We start from the raw sequence: 22082 nt of genomic DNA on the forward strand, positions 1-22082 counted from the left end.
CCATTTTGACCATAGAGCCAATTTGTGACAACTCTCAGGTGACAACCAGTGATAACCAAGAACCGATTTCAGGTCCCCCAGAGAATGTGAATGTGATCATATATAAGGATGATCAATATTTCATCGTGCCACAAATCAAATAGCATCTTTTCGATATAAAGGTGTTTGCTTGGTACATTTCCGACTCAATTCCATTAGGCCACAGGTAAAATTACCCTATATATGACTTTTATTTTTCATAACGAAGTGTGTTGTAGTCTCTTCCATACATATTGGAAAATCTTTAGATCAATAATTCTTTAGAATTCATCAACTATGATCGAAAATGTGATTCCCATCGTTTCCCCATTTAAATCGATTTTGTCCATTCAAATTTCAAACTCTTTTCTCAGAGTTGACAGATACCGTTCAGATTTTCCCAGAAGCTTCTGTGTCCCAGCTTCTGGATTTTAAACAAACAAATTTGAGGGGCGTTACTATTTACGGTTTGTTTTTTTTTTTTTAATAAAAATGGGCTACCTTCATGCAACACATCAAAATGCATTTTATTTTCAATATCGTCCGGCATTCTTGCAGCATGCCCTGCCCAGCTGACGTAGCCATCGCCTTCGCTGTCTTGACCTGTGCTCTCTGCGCCATTTAGGTGTTCATCGTAGAGCTAATTCCACTTTTAAATCACCTTGCGTCCATCCTTCAAGTTGCTTCAATTCATATCCCGGTACATATCAGCTCGCGGCACGAAGCCTTTGCGAGATGTGTTGAGCTTTTGATAGAACTTCCGCGTTTCTTGAGAACGGTACAGAAACTCCATCTCTTGGCATTGCCCCTCTTCCATGCGGTGCTTTTGTCCCGGAATAGGCGGGTTTGCTGTTTTCGCTTCAGTCTGTATTGCTCCACGTTTTGTCACGTACCATGCTGCATAATTGCAGCCCGCTCTGCACTATTCTCCTTCAAATCCTCCTGGCACTCCTCGTCATACCAATCATTTCTTGATCTCCGTTCCACATATCCGACAATACTTTCGGCAGCGTCGTTAATGGCTGCTTTGACTGTCCTCCAGCAGTCCTCAAGAGGGGCCCTATCGAGCTTGCCCTCATATAGCAACGCTGCCTCAAGATGATGCGCGTACGCATTAGTGATATCCGGTTGGTTAGAGTCCGCGGCTACAAAGCAAAGCCATGCTGAGGGTGTCTGGGTTCGAATCCCGGTCGGTCCAGGATCTTTTCGTAATGAAAATTTCCTTGACTTCCCTGGGCATAGAGTATAATCGTACCTGTCACACGATATACGAATGCGAAAATGGCAACTTTGGCAAAGAAAGCTCTCAGTTAATAACTGTGGAAGTGCTCATAAGAACATTGAGTTGAAATGCAGAATCTGTCCAAGTTGGAACGTAACGTCAGATAACACAATTAGGAAATAAGGAATAACTTTATCTTATGTTATAATATTCTAGGGTCAGCAACATACCCAAAATATATCGCTAACAGTTCAACCTTTGGCTAAAGGCATATATCAAAGACAACAATGGTCTTGTGATAAAGATCTGAAGATGATTTGTATGCTCACTACTGCGACCCAAAAAAAATCGAATTAAGATCTTCAGGCATAAAATGCAGAAATGTTTATGCATGAACTAATAAAAACTAAACAGAAATCTGCCGACATCTCGTTGAGGAAATAGGTTGATCCATGGCCAAATATCAAAAATTTAGGTTCACGAAACAAACTTGCACGACACGAACGATACGCTCGTTAATAATGCTAAAATGCAGATTTTCCTTAGTCACCGTTCATTCACTCCACACACGGTAGCGTCCACTGCCAGCTGACAAAATTATACCTTCAGAATGCAAACCAACAAACAAGCTGTAAACTACAAATTGATTTATAATCGTCGCCCAGAACAAAAAAAAATCCTTGATGAGCTGGACCGGCCATCCTTCGGCGCGGAAGAGAACCCCTGCGCATTCGAAAGCGATTATTATCTCATACATGTCGACAACCTTCATCTACCAAGCAGGCTCACTTCATCCCCCAACGCAAGAATTCCGAGGACCCTGACGATATTCATTTCGATACATCGCACCTTAATCGCATTCCGATCAACGGTTTCGCTGCAACTCTCTGCTTCAAAACATCCGCACTCATCGTCATCACCATCGAAGGTGGGTGACTTCATCGACAACTAGGAGAGAAACCCAAATAGGTGTAAAGAGCAGCAGCTGACTACCTGCGTCCCATCCTGTTGAAGAAGTCGTCGATTTCGTGTTCTGACGAGAAGTAGGTAGTGATCATCGAGTTGTCCTTGATGATGGCGGCCTACGGCAATACCGTTTTTGGACCCTCTTCGCAACGTTTGGATGGGGGGATCGAGAGACGAATAAAATTGATGAAGCAGATGAACAACTTATTCGATGGTTCTGTTTGCGTTTTTCTTCTTATTGGCATTACGTTCCCTTTGGGGCAGAGTCTGCCTCTCAGCTATTTGTCCAGTATGTACTTCTACAGATGTTAATTGAGAGCTTTCTTTGCAAAAGCTGCCGTTTTCGCATTCGTACATCGTGACAAACAGAAGATATTCTATGCCCATGGAAGTCAAGCAAATTTCCATTACGAAAAGATTATGGACCGATTGGTAATCGAATCAGACACTATCAGCTTGTCCTTGCTTTGTAGCCGCAGACGTTATCATAAGACCCTATGTCGAGACTTTTAGTATTACAGTCGACTCTCCACATCTCGATATCGAAGGAGCATCGAGATAGGGAGAGATCGAGACGAAGAACAATTTTCAATGAATACTAGATTGTCACTAAGATCTAGTCTAGTAACCTTTGGTAATAGACATATCGACATACGGAGAGAAAATCGGGAATAATAATCTCATCGATATAGGGAGATATCGAGATAAGGAGGATATCGAGATGTGCAGAGTGAAAATGTTTGCAGAATGAAGGGACCGAAAGTATCATCGACATTGGGAGCGATATCGAGATGTGGAGAGTCGACTGCATAAACAGTTCAAAATCAGTCGGATCCTACGCATGTACGCAGTACACATGGTTGGTATTCAGACAGACCGGATTAGATGATATTTTGGCGTTCTAAAGATACTTTAACGACTCTATCAATTCTGATTTTTCCAATGCTATTTTGAAACAGATGTACCGTTCTGACTCATATTCCGAACACTTAAGACCAAAAGTGACTTTAAATGCATCTGTTAGGCATAATTTAAACGATATTTGTGAAAATTTCAATTTTGTTCGCAAAGTTTGACTGGTAGTTGATGGGCTTGCTGATAAAATTGTTAATTTAAGTTTGCTTAGTATTGTTTTTTACGTAAAAGTATGGAACATCATTTTGATTCAAATGCCGAATACTATGTTCATTCTTTTTCATATTCCGAATACCTTGATTTAAAAACCGAAAAGTACGAATAAATCGTATTCAAATGAATAATTATGAATTTACGATAAAGTTCTACTGCCCTCGAGCTAGAAAATCATCACTACTTCCGAGGTATAAAATAGATTGGGAGATGTTAAAATTGAATTGCAATTGACTGCCATTTCCTGGTTATTTGATGGTATATTTCAGCGAAACATTTCAGCCAAATCGCCATACAAAAACCGAGTGTTCGGAATATAAGTCTGTTCGGAGTTTGAGATAAAACGGTATCACCAAACATATAAGCAGCATTGTTTTAGCATATAATAAAAATATTTCAAATTTTTGAATTTATGGGGCATGCTTTTCTGAAACAATAAAAAAAAATTGGTCCAGTCTGTCTGAACACAAATTTCGATGCTAATCCACCACAAGTCTCGCAAAGAATCAATTAAAAGTTCGCCAGGTATCTATCCAGATTTCTGTCAAACATTTTGCGAGCAAAACTACAGTTGACATCAATATAAACCCTTTAAAGATAACGCCAGAATTTTCTCCTGAGCTTCTTCTACAAACTTCATTGCTCCATAAATTCACCAAAAAATTCTTTCCAAAATTCTTTTGAGAGCTTTCAAAAACTACACTCAATGTTTTTCCAAGATTTGGTTTGGTAATACTGCCAAGAATTGTTCAGAAATCGCTTCAATGAAATATTAAAGATTTCCTACAAAATTTCCACATTTCATTCTTTCACTAACTCTTGTAATTGTTACTACCGGAATTCTTTCAGAACCTACACAAGCAACACATCCAAGCATCTTCAGCGTTTTTTAGAAGATTGCCTGCAGAATTTTACAAGCTATACTACCAATATTTTTTCTAGATAATATAAATTTATATACATCAGTTTTTAGGAAAATTTTCTGGTCAATTCCTATAAAATAATTATAATGAAATGCATGTATGATTTTTTTGTGATAATTTCGTAAATAATTTCAATAAGAATCCTAGAGAAATATAAAATAAGTATTTTTCAGAAGAGTCCCTGAATAAGTATTTTGAGGGAAACAAGGAAAAATGTATGAACGAATCTCAGTATGGTTCCCACGGGAAAAGCATTGAAAAAAACTTGAATTGAATTCTTTGGCGTTAACTTATAGAATGTAACATGCCGTTAAAATCTGTAATCTTCTAATAGAGTGTGGTTCGAACCGTTTACCTAAACCTTTACTCAACCGATATATTCAGCTTTGACACATTTTTCAAGAAATAGAAGGATGGAAGGACATTGGCACTGACGAGGAAGATGTGACGCAGTACACAACGAAAGATAATTTCATCAAAAAAATTGCGATCACAGCTCCGCGAGATCTATTTTCAGACGGGTCACTCAACAGTTCTTTTAAAGTTGCATAGAAGCAAGAGAAGAAGAGTACCAGACAAAATCTCATTTCGATGCACTCTCACTCAAATCGTACGGAGATGTTGTTAATTTTGTGTTCAATTGCAACTCATTAGAAAAACCTTGAAATCGTCTCATTTTTTGCGCTGAAATTGGCCATTTTGGGCACCCACCCATCCCCAAGTAACGCTTTTTGTATGAATGTTATTCAGCTTTTGTATGGGCCGTAACATCGCTGGGACACCCACCCACCCCCTCTAGCGTTATGAAATTTGTGAATGGGCCCATCATGCTAATAGGGTCCTAAAGCCATGTCCCAGTTTTAGTGCCAAACGCTCAAGTTTAGGTTAATAACAAATGTTTACTCAATTTTCTAATGTTTTCCGTTGGTTTGAGTCCAAAAATCATTTTTTATGTTTTTTTTAGATTTTGTCACATCCATTGGCTTAACATCAAATTTTGGGTGTATTTTGTTTTCCATGTCCCTTCCGAAATGTCAGATAGGAACAACCCCAGTGATAAAACTAAAACCCCTGTGGTGTTTTTGTCGACTAAGCGAACGTCAAACATAATCTCAAGTGTCAAGGTTCATTTAAAAAATGGAGTCTTCTGCACAGTGGGTCAAGATTAGACTGGCCCTTAAATAAAAAAGTTGTAAAACTCAACGGGCACCCCCTAGATATGTGCCTTAGGGTAAGAAAAAAGCTCTCTCAAAATTTCAACTCATTTGGTTGCTCCCCCAGCTGGCGCATTCAATTCGAAGTTTGTATGGAATATTCGTTTCAAATATATTGAAAATTGACCCTGTGTCACTGTTTCGTTCCGTATACTAGTTAATCGCGTTCAATTGAGCCCAGAATGACAAATTCACTAGTTGATACCCTAATGAACATAGTTGCAGAAGGTTGTATCTGGATTGAAGCTAATATTCATAAACCTTTCAGTTGTTGAAAGTTAGGCTTAGATCAGCACTTCCGTACAATCACATATATGCATGTACCTTGCACCGCAGCTCGCTCAGCGTCATAGGTGGCTATGATGCGCTTAGTGGCTACCACCCAGCTAAGTTGAAGAAATACTATGCAATATTGCAATTCTACTTCAGATAGTTAAAACACCAACTTTCTCTATTTTAATTATCATATAACTTTCTACAATATTGTTCGCTATGGTATCAAGTAGTGTTTTTGACATTCTGGGTTCAATTGAACGCGATCAACAATTTTTCTGACCCAAACAGGAGATGATGTGCCGTTTCCCATGTGTTTGAGCTGAAAATCCCATATTCACTTCAATTCAATTGCGCCAGCTCATGGAACGACCAAATGAGCTGAAATTTTCAGGAAATCTTCCTTCAACCCTAAAGAATAATCCAGGGGGGTGCCCCGTGGAATTACACAACTTTAGTTTTCTCCCATACTGAGCTGGGCCAGTCTAGTCAAGATGGAGAAATCATGGACAAAAAAGTTATGGACCCCATTTTCAAATTGAAGTTTAAACATGCTATAGCCACTATTTGAGCGGGAAAAATTGCTAAACTAGTTGCAGTAACATGTTCTTTCGTGGTATCAATACCACGCAAGATTCCATTAAATTAAATTTCGCAAGATTCTATTAAATCCGCAAGATTCCATTAAAAATTTTAGGACCCAATTGTCATTTGTAAGATATTGCGCTGTTCACACCAAATTGAACAGCACACTTTGAGAGTGGCAAAGGGCAACCCTGCGATCTCACAGCATTTTGACAAAGGGAAATGTCATGAATAGCCACTTGCTACCAACTTTGCCTTTGTCTTTCACTGTTATGTTTTTGTTTTTGAACTTCCACCACCACTAAACGGCAAGCAATGTCACCAGCTATGCAATCTTTTTCATTTATTCCATTAAAAAGGGTTTTTTTTATCAACGGAATGCACCTGCAATAAAATACATATTGATGTACTGTAAACATTTTGTTTTATTTTTCCATTCTGGACAAACATTTGAAAAGGGCCCAAGAGGTTTTGAGACTTTTTTTTCTAGAAACGGTGCTGTTGAGCTTTTTTAGCCCGCATACGCAAACTAACATTATTAATGTTAGCTCTTTCTGATAGTGGTAATGGTGAGCGTGATCGAGTTGAATTTGGATCAACAGCGTCTTGCAAAGCCATTGTTTGCCAATTTCGATGTCCTCTTTTCTAATGTTTGTCCAGAATTTAGCAATTATTCTAAAATGTCGTAATAATTACAGAGCGCAGCATTTTTTGTCCCAAGTATGAAAATATTACTATTTGCTCTATTTCGAAATGTTTAATCATTTGTAATTTTCAATAAATATCATTGCACATCAAGTTTTCCAGATATTCACTGTTGAAAATGCATTATTCATTCATTCTTACCAATTGTTTGTTATATGACACAACAAAACATAAATTGTAATACAACGTCGTTTTCGATGCAAATCACTCTCGTCGTGATTATTGCATAAATGAATCTACACGGAGAAAATGAAGTACTCAAAAGTGAGTTCATTCCACTCAATTCCGGGGGTCATTCGTTTTGGCAACAATGATGACTTTTCAGCTTGCATTACAAAGTGATAAAACTCAGTCTTGATAGTTCATATTGACTTGAAAAACTATCACTGTACGCGCGAACATGCATAAAGTATGCTGATACTTTTTCAGCTGTGTCAGTGCAAAACCAACTGGTTTTCTTTGATTCGAAATCGTGAGATGAATTAGCAACAATCATCAACGAGGCATACACATTTCAATGACGGCCTACTTCGCCTTAACCTAATTTTGAATTGATGGGGTAGAAGTTGTTTTCATTTACAGCCATGCGAAAAACTACCTACTGGCTTTTCACTCAACCAGAAGATCAAATTACTCAACTTCCAGTACTATGCCACCTACTCAAATTTTAAATAGCACACAAAGGTTCGGGTTTTGGGTTGTTTTGCTCTTCACTCTCTGACAACAATAAAAGGAGCGAATGAAATAGGGAGAGAAAAATAACTCAAAAGTAAGTTTAAAAAATATTCAAATATTGGTTTTCCGTTTTCTCCGTGTATGGCATTTAGTCGAATGACATAAGGTCAAATGACGTTTAGTCAAAAGTACGTTTAATCAAATGCACGTTTGCTCGAAAGGAAATTTGGACGAAAACGAACAATTGCAATAGAAAGCATATGACATTTGGTCGAACCGATATTTCTTCGAAAGGACATTTGATCGAATCTTAATAGTATGGAAACAAAGTTTTACGTTTAGCCCAATTATCTTCGAGAGATTTAGGGACAAAATGTCAGAAGAAAAAAAAGTTGGAATACAAAACGTCGAATTATTCATTCTTTTGGAAGAGAATCATTTTCGTTCTCTTCCAATTCTCTCCTTTTGACGATTTGCTTTTCTATCTTTTATCACCCAACTTCGTCAAGAGTAGCATTGACGATATACAGAATGTGCAGTATTGAAACAATACTCCATTCTATCAAAGATCAATATGCGGTTTGCAATATTTTGTTATTCAATTTGATGAGCCATACTCTCTACACATTTTGATCAACCCCTTGCGTTTAGGACGTTTCATGCTGCTTGAAAATTAACCTCACCCGATTTATAGAATAAGCACTTTTTTTTTGTTTAGCTATTTTTATCAAACTATTTCTCTGTGCTCTCATCGCAACCATTCAAAGCTTCCAAAGCCAAAGTTCAAATTTTCAAGAGCACGGATTTGGAGAACCAAACATCCGTTTGAGCTGAAAATCTAATCGATTGGTCACCACCAGCTAATGACCAATCGATTAAATTTTCAGCATGAATGGATGTTTGGTTCTCCAGATCCGTGCTCTTGAAAATTTGAAGTTTGGCTTCGATTTATCTTCACCTTAAGGAATTATGTTAAGCTGGAAATGACAATAATCCAACTGACCAAAAGTAGAGAAATGTACACTGCTAAAATTGTAATAATTGTATGTATGTGTATCGACACATTATATTAGAATCAATCTCACACATTGAATTTATTTAAATGAGATTGAATGAACCTTGTCATTGTGAATCAAAAATATGTGTGAAATCAAACAGCAAAAATGTATATTGTTTCACACATAGCGCGGATATGGAGAATGCACTAATGAACATCAACAAAGGTCAACAGATGCAGATCAACCGATTCACAAACCAGGTTGAAAATCGTCGATTAAAATGTAACTTGGTAAGTCTGTTAAATACTAATTAAATATTCTCAAAACTAATGAATTGATTTCTCATTTTAGCTGATGGAGATTGAATTCTGGAGTTTGGCAATCTGGAATCGAAAAGCATGCGAAGTGGCAGCTTTTCCACGTGTTTCCTTCAGTTTGGAATCTACCTGATATTGGATGGTCTGGAAACCTCTCATGACACACTGCACTTGTATCCACCATAATTACGTTATATGCTGTTATGTAGCCAATAAATAAATTATCGTCATCTTGTAATTAAATGTAATGTATGTATTTGCTTCTGATTTGGAATAAAATCAATCATTTAATTGATGAATTAATCCTATAGAACCTTTGGCTCGTTTTTTAACAATCATGTTCTGACACATAAATCAAATATAAACAAAATGAACCTTGATTATGTATCTCACACATAGTTATCATGTACCGATACAAAATGCAAATATCTATGTGTGACACAAATATTGACGATATGAGGATTTATATCATTGTATCCTGTTGCTGCTACTTAATATTCACTTCGGCAAATTTTTCCTACCGTTTAAGCATGATTTCCGCATTACAAAATCTTACCAACGTCCGGAATCTTGAAGGCTAACCTAGAATTTCAAAATGAGATTCTGAGCAATCTCTCCAAAAAGATTAAGATCAGCTCATTACGAAGAACAATGACATTGTGAAATACTGTTATAAGATTTTGACGTTTTGAAGTTTACATGTACACAACGAAACATGTACTAAAATTCGAATCCAGCATGCCTAAAGACATGATTGATTAACCTAAAAAATTTGATCATATGATTTATGTGGTGTGAAAAGGTTTCTGGAAGCAAGACAAATTCAAACTAACCACTTCATCTAACATGCTTAAAAGCGCGTCAGGATTCAAACTAGTTTGATCACAAATGATTCCAACTGACAATAACATTTCCTACCCTCAGAGGTATGTCCAAACCCCAAAGTACAGAGATCTCTTGAAATGAATAAATTCATCTGTGTGTTGATTAGAATATCCCACTCTGCAAACCGAATACAATGGCCCATCGCAGACAGGCGACAAATGGAACTAATTAGTTCCAGACAAGTGATCAGTTCCCACGACTGTTCAGAATTGCACACCAAGTCCAAACCAACCAACGCGAAGAACATTCTTGGGAAATTCCCGGTTTCGCATGTTTCCCCGAATTACTAAATCAAATCACAAAACGAATATAAAACTAATTACATTTGACGCCGGTATACTGTTGAGCAGGAACTAATGCCGGTATCGTCGTCACCGCCAGCAGCAGCACAAAGAACGCAATTCGCCTGGATTGGTGCCGCTTCATCGTTGTTGTGAGTTTTTAATTCTCCCTCAGCGCCAATCTCAACTTGTGCAAAGATTTTGCACCGATAAAACAACACTTTCACGACACCACTTGCGCCTTCAAGTGTCCACGATCACGACTCGTTGCCTAATACGGATTCTTGATGTTAATCGCATCAAGTGGGCAGAACCACACTCACTATACACTGGGTCGTGATCGCCCTTTCGATCCAACACTTGCCCAAAAGATCCCAGCTAGATATCTTCTTCAACAACTCGAAGGCGGATTTCCACCACGTTTTTCTTCCGACGACGACGGCGTGCAAATACTAACTGAGCAGGTTGCAATGTCGAAATCATGTTTTAAAACGTATAAACACAGCGCAGATCTTAGGTGTTTTGCTAAAATGCTCCCACAGGCGGAGATCGCGACAAGCTTCTCAGCCAGCGGAGAGTTGAGCTCTCCAAGATCACTCTCGATCACAGCTCAGGCTCACCATTAGGATGTTCCAAAATTACACTTGTCCGAAAACTTGATAGCTCCTAAGGACGTTAAAATCAAATTTGTATGGGGGAACGTTTATTGGTTGCCCCGTGGTATTTTTGAAAAAAGTCCAATTTTCGTGACTAGTATCAACAAATATTTCTTAAAACCCTTTCATAACAATTACTTGGACTGGGGAAAATCCAAGTAAATTATTTATTTCATTTTTGATCTCTTCAGGTTACTAATAGTCACTAGAGAGACCTTTCAAATCGATTGAACAAAAGATCATTTTTGTCGTCACAAGTAAAAAAAAAATGCTTCTTCTCTTCAAGAAGTTTAAGGAAAAGTCCGCGATCTTTAAGAGTTTCGGCAAAACTCGGCAGTCTCCTTTCCTTGCGGTTTGGGAGAAAACCTTGATTCCCCTAATGGAGTTCAAGATTTCCTGCCTAAATCCTCCAATCGCAACTGTTAATGATCAGTGGCATTCTTTGTTTCCTCACTTGAATCAAAGAGCCTGGGCTAAAGGCTGCTTCAATTTGATGTGTGGCAAATTTTGCTCATTTCGATGCAATTCAACATTAACCATTTCGCCATTGGAAGAAGTATGCATTCCGGAGAAACGTCCTTTCTTCCATTTTTGCCACGTTTAGTGACAATCTTAAAACCCACTTTTTTTTTTTGGAAGAAAGTTGTGAATTCAAAGGTTCACTCTTCCTTTTGTTCGTGGTTGCAACCATGTTCAGTGAGCAAACGAGAAAAAGTGATCTTCCAAATCAGTCTCCAAATAGGATTACCACCGCTAGCTTTCGCTAACGGGTCCAACGAAAAATCGAAGGCACGGGTCCAAACTAGACCTGTGCGCCGCCGCCGCCGCCGATCCATTTTACGTCACGCCAACGCTGAGTGAGGTATCGTCGGCGCGCCATACGCCGCATTTTCACGCCGACGAATAATTAGGCAGCTAGGCTAAAACTTGCTGTCGCTAAAAAAAAGTTTGACAAAATAATTCGATTTCCTATATGGATTCTTACAGAAATGCATCAAGGAATTTAACTTCCTCTTGAAACCTTCCAGAGATTCTTCTGGGATTTTTCCTGGATTAAATACACAGATTTCTCCTTGAACTCTTTTAGAGTTTTTTGCACGAATTGCTTTAGAATCTAACGATTCAGATATTAAATATTCATTAAGATTAAGATATTATTGTTCAGATCTAAAGTTCAGATATTACTTCAGAATGCCTTTAATAACAGCAATTACTCTAAGAATACTTACAATCTCAAAAGATTCCTCAAAAGAAAATAATTTAAATTTCTCCTGGGATTCCTCCAAGACACTACCAAGGAATTTTTATAGGTGTTCCAACCAAGGTTGGGAAAAAATCTGAAATTCATTCTACAGTAGCCAAACAAAGCCAATCGCAGTCAGCGAAGCTAGTGAAACTCACGCCTATCGCTGCTGTAGGCAAAGAGCCTTGAAAATTGCAAAACACCCGTTGCTAAGGGCAACCCTAAATTACTGTAGAAAAATGTTCTATTTCCCGCTGCATTTCCCGCATTTAGAGCCTTCAATGACACTAACGATTTAGAAAATTCATGCACCCAACATAGGCTACTCGATGAGATTCACGTTTTTAAACTACTGTACTGGGAAAGCCACGTGATTTTCGCGAAATTCAAGCCTACTACTATTACCATTCCCAGCACTGGTTCCAACATATATTCCTCAACACATTGTAGTGAGCAGGGATGGGAAAAGTACTGGAGCGAACATTTACCGCCTCTACATTTACATCTTTCTACCCGACCATCAAAATCCAAAGCAAACCATGACCGTTCAGAACAAAAAAATGTCACGGCTCTTCAAAACTGTAATCTTCTTCTTCCCAACTGCTATTCAAACCCGAATGCGAAATGACTCGAGCACAGTGGTGACACAATTTTTCCGGTTTTCGGGGTTTTGCAATTTCGCCCGATAAGGGTAGCATAAAATTGAATTTGTTTATATGTATCACAATGGAATGATTGTGCTCTTGTTGTTAGCGCTAATAGATTTCAACTAATTGAAAACACAAGCGAATTATTAGCGATTTAACTATTTAACATTTTCTACCATCACTCACTTTGGGACAGCTGCCCGAAAACGGTCATCGAGGAGAGAAAAAACATTCAAGCAGTGTATGAACTGTTGGCAGCGTAGCGCGTGATTGTATTGGTGCTGCTGCTGCTTTGTGTTGTGGTTGACTGGCTGAATCGATGAACGGCGTTCATCGTTAACAATTCGCATGCCTGGTAGTGAGTGTATGCCGAGGAATTACTGCCAGAGATGTTTTTTTTTTCAAAGTTTTCTCTCACATGTTTGTTTTAGGGAATCCTCTAGTGATTTCTTCATGAATAATTTCACAGACATTTCCAAGGTTCCTCTAGCGTTTCTGAAGAAACTCATTTAAGATTTTTGTTCCATTCCTTCTCGAAAGTTTTTTTCCGGAAAACTGTAGGAATCATACATTTATTAACCAAAAAAAAACCTCACGAGTTTTTTTTTTAACTATTTCTTCTCGAAACTCTACAATTATTTATTAAGAAACGCCTTAAAAGTTCCTTTAGTAAATACTCCGAACATTGTTATAGAAATCCAACGAGAAATTATTGCAAAAAGACCTTCAAGAATTCCGCCAGCGTTTTTTTTCTGGATTTTTTCAAAGGATTACATGGATATTGGATACCTACATTTCTTGAACTAATATATGTGTAGGTAATCCGCTACAGCCAACTCTCCATTACTCGATATAGAGTTAGAGAACCATAATAAAAGTTGGTTATCTCGATGGTCTCTTGGATTGCATTTGCTCTGGTTTTGTGTTTTGTAACTCCTCCTTAACTCGATGGCCCCTTCAATATCGAGGTATTTTGAGTTGACTGTATTGCAACTTATTCAGAAAATTCTCAATCGAATCTCCTATCTAGAAATTTTTATATGTATCTCCTTCATCGACTTCTCCTGGAATACAACCAAAGATACTTCTTCAACTTCCGTCAATTGTTCATTCAAAAATTTTGCAATGGAGACAGTAACGTAGCTAGGGGGGTGCGGTGGGTGTGGTCCGCACCGGGCCCCGAATTCTTAGGGGCCCCGAGATCATGGAGAAAATTTATCATAGCATTAGAAATTGAGTTTTTTTACAAATTCCAGGAAAATCAGGTTTGGATTGGTCCGAAATCGGTTATAAGTAGGAGCCCCTTTATCATCTAATATATTGATAAGGGCAGCGTTTATTTCAACACTATAGAACAGCACTTTTGAACAGAACATCGTAGTTTTGGATTCAAACATACAGGGGTCCTCTATAACTTAAGCCTGAGAAAGTCATGAACTGGTCTGGAAACATTTTATTATGAGCCAAGCCAAAATATTCGTACACAATATTTTATATATTCTTGTAAAATACCAAAGCATATTTCGATAACGCAAACAAAGGTGAACAAATCTCTAAAGTCTATTTTCTATGCAAAACATCTTATTTATCTAAAGTTTATTGTTCTATTTTCGCAATGTAATAAATCTTGATGTAAGTTCTTCAGGTATTACTACCCGACTACTGCATAGTTTCATTGATTTTCATCTTCAGAAATTCCTCTAGAAATTTATGTGGAGCTTTCTCAAGATATACGTACAAAGACTTCTCCAGGGATCCCCCCAAGAATTCTTATGGAGATTTCTCTAGCAATTTTCCCAGGAATTTGTCTTGGAATATCTTGAATGATTTATTAAGATATACTTAGAGGAATTCCTTCAAAATTTGTGTCGTAATTCCACTCTTAACTTTTATCTTCCGCCTAGCTCTAAAATAAAACTTATTTCCGAAGAGTTGGTGCGATTTCTCTCCCGAATACGTCCGTTTGTCTCGAAATCTAACCACCGAATCCTTACTTCATCCTCACGCGCTTGTAACAGCCATCTGACCTGGCGCTTTCTCTCTTTCTCTCTTCAACTCGAGAATTTTATATGTTTGTCTTGCTTCTACGCACTCTAACGTCAGCCTTTTTCATTTCTCCACATCTGTCTTCCGTTTGATCAACTATCAGTGATGCCAAATACGTTCCAATAGACCGTTATAAATCTATTAAACTTTTTTTTTAATAAAATATTTATTACTGGCTTCGTTATATACACTACAATTTGCTCCAGAAAATCCTTCAGCAGTCCAATAACGGAATTATAACGAAAATTCTTTCAGAAATGCTTGTAGCATTGGAGTGAGATACACTCCAAATTTTTACTGCTGTAAACTAGCAATTTTTAGCTGATTTTTTTGTGCTATAAATTCAGCAATCGATTCAGCAAAACAGAATATGTATGCTAATTTTTCAGCAAAGCAAATTTTCATTGAAGTGACAGCTGGTTTACTGATTATCCAGTAAAGTACGTTTTATGTTACTGATTAATCATTAATCGATTATTTGCTATTCTAGTGTTTTTTTTTATTGCTTTGCAGCAATGATGGGTCTTCGGGTGCTGTTTAGTGAGAATTTAGGCGATATTTGTTGCATAACATATCTCAAACATTTATTTAAAAATAAAACAACATGAAATACTATTTTCTGTGCTTTGGGGGGAGAGGGATACAAAGCCAAAAATCCATCTGCCATTTCGGTATACCATAAAAAAAAAACAAAACTTTAGAGTTGAGTGATTGTTAAATCTTTAGTATTTTAGTAAATAAAGTACTTACCAAATATAATATAATATAATTGGAAAGATATACAGAAAATATAATTGAAAGGTTGAATTTTACATTAAACTTCATGTTAATTGAAAACAAGCTGAACGAACAGAATGAGTTAAGAGAAAATTTTTGCTCGGTTGACAAGTTCAAATATTTGCTGGTTTTCAGCAAAGAAGAGTTGCTTATGTGAGTTCAGTAATTGTATCAATTGATTCACGGCAAAATTTCATATCGATTGCTGATTATCAGTCAGCACCCTAACGATTTTCTGGGAACCAGTAAATCTAATGTTGTTGACAATTACCAAGCAAGTTTGATTGCTGAAATCCAGTAAAAAAAAAGATTTGCTGTACATCAGTCAAATAGTGTTTGCTGAATTGATTTCAGCAAACAAAATTGCTGGCAGATCGATAGAAAATTTGTTGTGTACCTTATTCTTACAGACTATTTTCCACAGAAATAACAAAGGTTCATTCTACGATTAGTGTAATTCATTTAAATTATTTCGAGAAATAGCGTTAGCGTAGTTACGGTATACTTCGTAGATTGGATACTAGCAACATTCATGTTTCTTTCTAATAATCTCATCCTGACTACTTTCAGGAACAAGGCAGGGGAGTATACCTTGTTCAAATCATAAACAAGAATACTAAAAGCATGAATATCACTATTCCCGGCCACGCCCATCTTTACCGTAACTTGGGATAGGGGAAGGAAATGTTGATGTAGCACTTACTTAATGAGAGGCCACCGACACAGCGACACCCTCATAAAGCCTGTCCACGTTGAATTTCGGACACCCAAATAATGGCAGCAAAAAAAAGTTACTCATAATTCAACAAAAACAATTGTTTATTTCAGAATAAAAGAGTTATATCTACAAAATAAACAGTTGACAAGGATGTTAATCCTTCTTTCTGTAAAATTCTCGAACTTTCTGTGGTACACCCGCCATCCGTGTCCGAATTTTATCGTGGACAGGCTTTAAGTGCTACGGAGTTGGAGGTTGGGGAAGGTATATTGTCAGGATTCGCCTAGAAAGCTGGCGATAGACCATAAACATTTGTTGTTTAAGTGTTTTCAATTTAATCTTTTGAATGCCGGCAATCAAAAAAGAAAACAATAGTTTATTTATAGTATAAATAGTATTTCGTGAAATGCTTGTCGATTGTGCAGTAAGGTTTTTGCTCAATAGCCAGTAAAAAGCAAAACCGATCCCTCCAGAGTCATCGGATCCGTATAACGATACGCGTAAAAAAATAAATCTCCGTCAACGAAAACACGCGCGAAACCGTGAGCAAAACCTATCTGACGACGCAAAATCGAACTGTCCTGCTTGGGCTTCACGAAGCACTCCCATTTAAATTATTTCGAGAAATCATACAAGAATTCCTCGAAAATATCGCATGGCAATTTTGCAGTAATACTTACAGCCGTTTTCGGAAACTATCTTTCCATAATTATTCACTGATTATCCCAGGAATCGCTCCATCAATTCTTCCAAGGATTCTTATAAATTTCCACTAAGGATTCCTCAAAAAAATCTTCATAAAAATTTATTACTTTCAAAGATTTTCGGAATTATTTTTGAAGTAGCTTTTACTTGGATTGTTAAATTTGAAAGTTTATGTAGTGTTTAAAATCACAAAATCCTGCAGCAATTATCTATGTAGCTCCACACAGTTCCACTCCAGATTTTACAGGGGTTTCATCTAGCAAATTCTGGTTGGGTAATTTTCCAATTATTTCATTATTGATTTCTTTGAAGACCCATCCAAGACTTTCTCAAAAGTCCAGAAGAGATCCAGAGATCTTTGAAAGACCTCTCTTTTAGGAATTTATCATAGCAAGTATTTCATCAGTGATATCTTTACGACTTCGTTAAGAAATATATCTAGTTTTTTTTAAAGGATAATAAAAATAAAACTCTGAAAAATGTCCTTAGCATCTTCTTGGAAAAACTCCCAAAGAATTCTTGTGACAGTTCTTTGATTACAGTAAATTCTTGATTATATCACGGATTCAAAAAATTTTGGCGTGATATAGCGAACCGTGATATAATGAAAATGTATTTTTCTGCATATAATTTTCATCACAATTTGAGCATTTAGTTGCAGAAATAGAACGAATGAAATAAAAGGCGTGTAAGAGATGGGCTAAAAAGTTAGAATTTAATTGTTTAGGGTTATTTTTCTATATAAAATGCATGAACTTTATACAATAATTGTAGCGTAACAAAATCGAACAAACAAAAATAAGTATCGATAAAATCTACTGTACTAATTTGGGAATTTTTTGAGGAAAAATGTGGGAAAGTATTAGTGGGTATCATTGGAAAAAAATCTATTTGAATTTTTCAAAGAGGTACGAAAATTCTGGAGGAATTACTTGGGAAGTCTGTAAATAATAGTTGAAGCAAACTTTCGTCAAATACCTGAATTAAATTCTAATGAAATTTATAAAGAAAATCAATAAATCCTACAGAATATTTAAGAAAGAAGCTTTGAGAGTTGTCTGGTCGGATTACTTGAGGAATCTTTATCGTAATGTAATTCCTTTTCAGCCTCATCTTGGTTTCGTTTTTCTGGCATGATGTCTCTAAAGTTCCTTTTTAAAACAATTTTCTGCTATCAGCCATCAGTGGTTGTATCGGTACCCAGACAACCAAAATGTACGTATAACGAAATCATCTGGAGGCGTTGCATGTGCGAAATTTCCCTTATAAGATGTCGTGAAAAGGTCTTCCACGTACAAAAGTGGAGGCGATATACGCACATATATTATGTGATGAATAGTATCATACAATGCAAGTGTATAAATTTTGTACCGAACTAACCTGTGAACTTGTGCGGCTTAACTTATGATGACAAATGTTGAATTGACAGCTGCTACGGATTGATTCGACTTACTTTGTGCAAGTGTAGGGGACGAAGCAAAATGTGCAAATGAACTCAAAAAAAACAGCGTTTTATGCGAAGAAACTCATCAATCTGACGATTTTACCTATCGTGTGTAGAGAGTTTGATGTAATTCGTATGAATAAATGAGTTATTACGTGAACTTTTATGCGACTTCTAGTTGTCTGGGTATATAACTCTCCATTAATTGACTTTTTGACTTCTAAATAAAAATAAAAATAAAAAAAAAAAACAGATGAACACAAGGCCCATTATTTTCAATCCCTAATATTGATGTTGATTAAAAGTATATTATTGTTTCGATTAATTGACTAGTCAATTGGCACATACCTAGAATTGGAAGGGCCCCCAAATTTGACTCTGACTTTGGCACCGGGCCCTGGAAACCCTAGCTACGCCACTGAATGGAGAATCCTTGGATTCTTTAAAAGAGTTCTCTAGTAAATTCTCCATGATTTCTTAAACTGTACTTTCCAAAATTCCTTTGGTAATTTCGACAAGAATTCTTTCAAAAAATCTTGTTAAGAAACAACTTTGGATATGGAAATTCCTATGAGCTCACCTGCATTCAATGGTAATTTTTACTGAATTGATAAACTCAATTGGTAGGTAACCATTGCTAAATATAGTCATTCACCAAACACACTGCATGTTTTCTCGTCAGAAAAAATGAAACAATTTTTAGTTGTTTCGTAAGTAAAGAATATCGCATTTTATATCCAAAAATTACTTTTCTGTACATTTTTCTCACTCTTTCTTAGCGAATGTATTACTGATTTATAAACTTGTCATTGACTTGACTATATTTATTGAACTAATAATTGTATTAACGGAAAATAATAACAACAGTTTGCTCGTAAAATAACATGATAGCCAAGTCAATAACAGGTTCAGTTATACATTCCCGCTCGAGTTTCGGTTTTTGCATAGTATGTATACACACAAAAAATTGTACGGTAAAAAGTACCATTTTAGGGGGTTAACTCAAGCACTCACGCCGGCAATTTTCAGCAGACCAGAAATGCGCTTGATTTTACCATGTCTGTAGTTGGCATCATTGTTGTAAATTATTTCTGTCAAATATACCAGTAATGCGGTGGGGTGTACCATAAACATAGTAAATTGGACTGAATTTCCATGGTAGTTTTAAGAATGGGCGTAGTCAGCTAAAATAGTTATTTTCACCACAGATTTTTTTCCTATGTACTACTAATGATATTTATAGGTATGCGTTATTATTAGTATTGGTATTGATTTTCCTTATCTTATGTTTCAATCGGCTAAAATGTATTGTGTTTCCTCTAAGGCCTCTTTCAGAATTGTTTCCAGGATTGCTGCAGCAGTTTCACAAATCTTTCCATGCATAAGAAAAAGATCACCACCATACGCGTATAAATTTGTTCAAAAATGATCGTGATGCTTTAGTTCATGAATTTCCACAATGATTGTTCCAAAAAAGTAAAAACTTTTCATGTATTTTTATAAATGTTTTGTTTTTTACTTCATTATATAATACTCCAGGAGTTGTTCTAGAAAGTGCTAAATGCGTTCCAGAAAATGCGGGATTCGTCCAAAAACTTCGCTTGGGATTCCGCAACGATTTTCTCTAAGATATATTCTTACAATTCATCCCAGAACTCCTCTAGTAATACTCACAAGACTTTTTTGTGTTTCTGAAGGGGTTTCTCCAAAGTTTGCTTCAGAAGCTAGTCTTAATTATTACGTTTAGTGCTAGTGGAGTTTTCAAAAGGTACTTGATTTTTTTTTTTTCAGGATTAATATGGATGATAATAATAAAAAAATGAAATTTTTAATAAATTCGTTTGGCGAAACATTAAAACGATTGTTTTAGAACATTGTATATTTTCTGGGACACCCTATTCACCATCCGCCACGACACGTGCGCTCTTTTTGCGAACTTAGCTTCGGTCGCAAGCCGGCTTAGCCAAAAACGCTCTCTCGAAACTCCGACGAAGCCCGACATCAGACGGACCGTGAAAAGAACCGGCTTGAGCTGATGCGAAGATTTCTATCAAACATATTATCGTGGGACTTAATTAACTATGATCGATCACCCCGCGAGATGAACGAGGAGTTTAGTTGCTTGAACCGACGGCACTAGGGTTAATAATTATCATCGCGTTTGGCGGCGGGGGTTTTGCGGTGTCAGAATCGCTTGGAGCGCGGAACGGGATATTACAACTACAAAAATAAATTAATCGCAAATTGTGTCATTCTCAAATTGCCATTTTATTATTTTTTTCAAAAGGGCTCTTAAAAATATCATTATCCGTACAAATACAAATACTAATTAAAAGCTCTTATTCTTCACAATAAATCCCTCCTCAGTACATGATTTATGGGAGGTCCCTAAGAGTGTTACGTTTAATACTTAATGGGGTAATAATTTCCGGAATATGTGAGGTTCAAATAAGAAACAGTACAACTGGGGGAAAGGTAATGGTTTTTTAAAGTAGATGTGAAGTACTTGATAGGTACTTTCTAATCAGGCTAGAAAAACGCTCTGTTGCTTCTGAAGATGGACTAAAATCAACGAGTGGAGAAGAGGAAAAAACCCTAGTCTACATTTCTCCTGGCTCGTATTGATACCAAGCTCCACCATATATTTTTGTTATCACATTCGTTGCAGGTTCCAGAGCATATATCGATTTGTCTCAAATTCCAAACATGACTCATATTCCGAACAGTGGCGGTTTGAAAGTTCAAAATTGATATTTTCCCAACTTTTTAATGGATAGGACTAAATTATAGAAGAATTGATAATCATGTAAAGAAATTTGAGTGTTTTTCTTGAAAAATCGCTTTAAAAAGCCGAGTGTTCGAAATATGAGTCATGTTCGGCATTTGAGATAACACGGTAAGTAGTCGGCTCTCAGATATTTGTGGGAGTAAAAGGCACCTTTTAGGAAAACCGTGATAGATGATTGCACTGTTATCGATTAACTACTGACAAAATTTTAAGTTATTTGTAGTTCGTCATTCAAATTTCATCCAATTTGATCACCAGAAGCTGAGAAACAGAACCCCAAAATTGGGAATATTGTATGGAAAAAACAACATTTGATTACTAACTTTTGTCACTGACTGTATTCTGTAGCTTAGCCAGCAAGAATAACTTTATATTCACCGTAAATGCTCAAGATGTTGAATTAAAATAAAGCTGCAAAGCATTCATAAGGTTGCTTCAATGGAACATTGCTTGACAGTTATCGAATAAGTGCAAGATAACATTTATAATGCAAGAAGTGTTGGCTTTCAGTCAAATTAATAGAATGATTTAATACTTGTGTGATTCCGTTAGACAAAAAAAAATGTATTCTTTGCAAACACCGCCCGTAATTGCACGACATTTTCCCCTGTCAGTAATTAACTTTAGCCAAACGAAATGCAATCCAGAATAAACACTCATATATCACACGCAATGACATCATTTGACTATATTGCGCTTCTCACTGGCATCATGGATGTCATCCAAATATGTAAGAATGCAAGCGATCTTTGCTGTTCATACATGAGTCTTAATACGCCTAGAAGCAATGATCCCACGCGCATCGATCGAAACTTACCGCGCAAGAATAAAACGGGTGTACGAACAGCGTGTCATCAACTTTCTGCAG

At 36.7% G+C, this 22082-nt stretch overlaps 1 protein-coding gene across 1 annotated transcript in view; it reads right to left on the minus strand.

Annotated features, from left to right (window-relative positions):
- Positions 1 to 10654, minus strand: part of LOC5577772 (extensin) — a 59730-nt gene extending 49076 nt beyond the window's left edge. The window contains exon 1 of the mRNA XM_021854226.1: positions 10233 to 10654. Coding sequence (XP_021709918.1) covers positions 10233 to 10335 — 103 coding nt within the window. The 5' untranslated portion in view covers positions 10336 to 10654. The remainder of the gene's footprint in view (positions 1 to 10232) is intronic.
- Between the last annotated feature and the right edge of the window lie 11428 nt (positions 10655 to 22082).

This window comes from Aedes aegypti, chromosome 3 (assembly GCF_002204515.2).
Source record: "Aedes aegypti strain LVP_AGWG chromosome 3, AaegL5.0 Primary Assembly, whole genome shotgun sequence".
Taxonomy (NCBI): domain Eukaryota; kingdom Metazoa; phylum Arthropoda; class Insecta; order Diptera; family Culicidae; genus Aedes; species Aedes aegypti.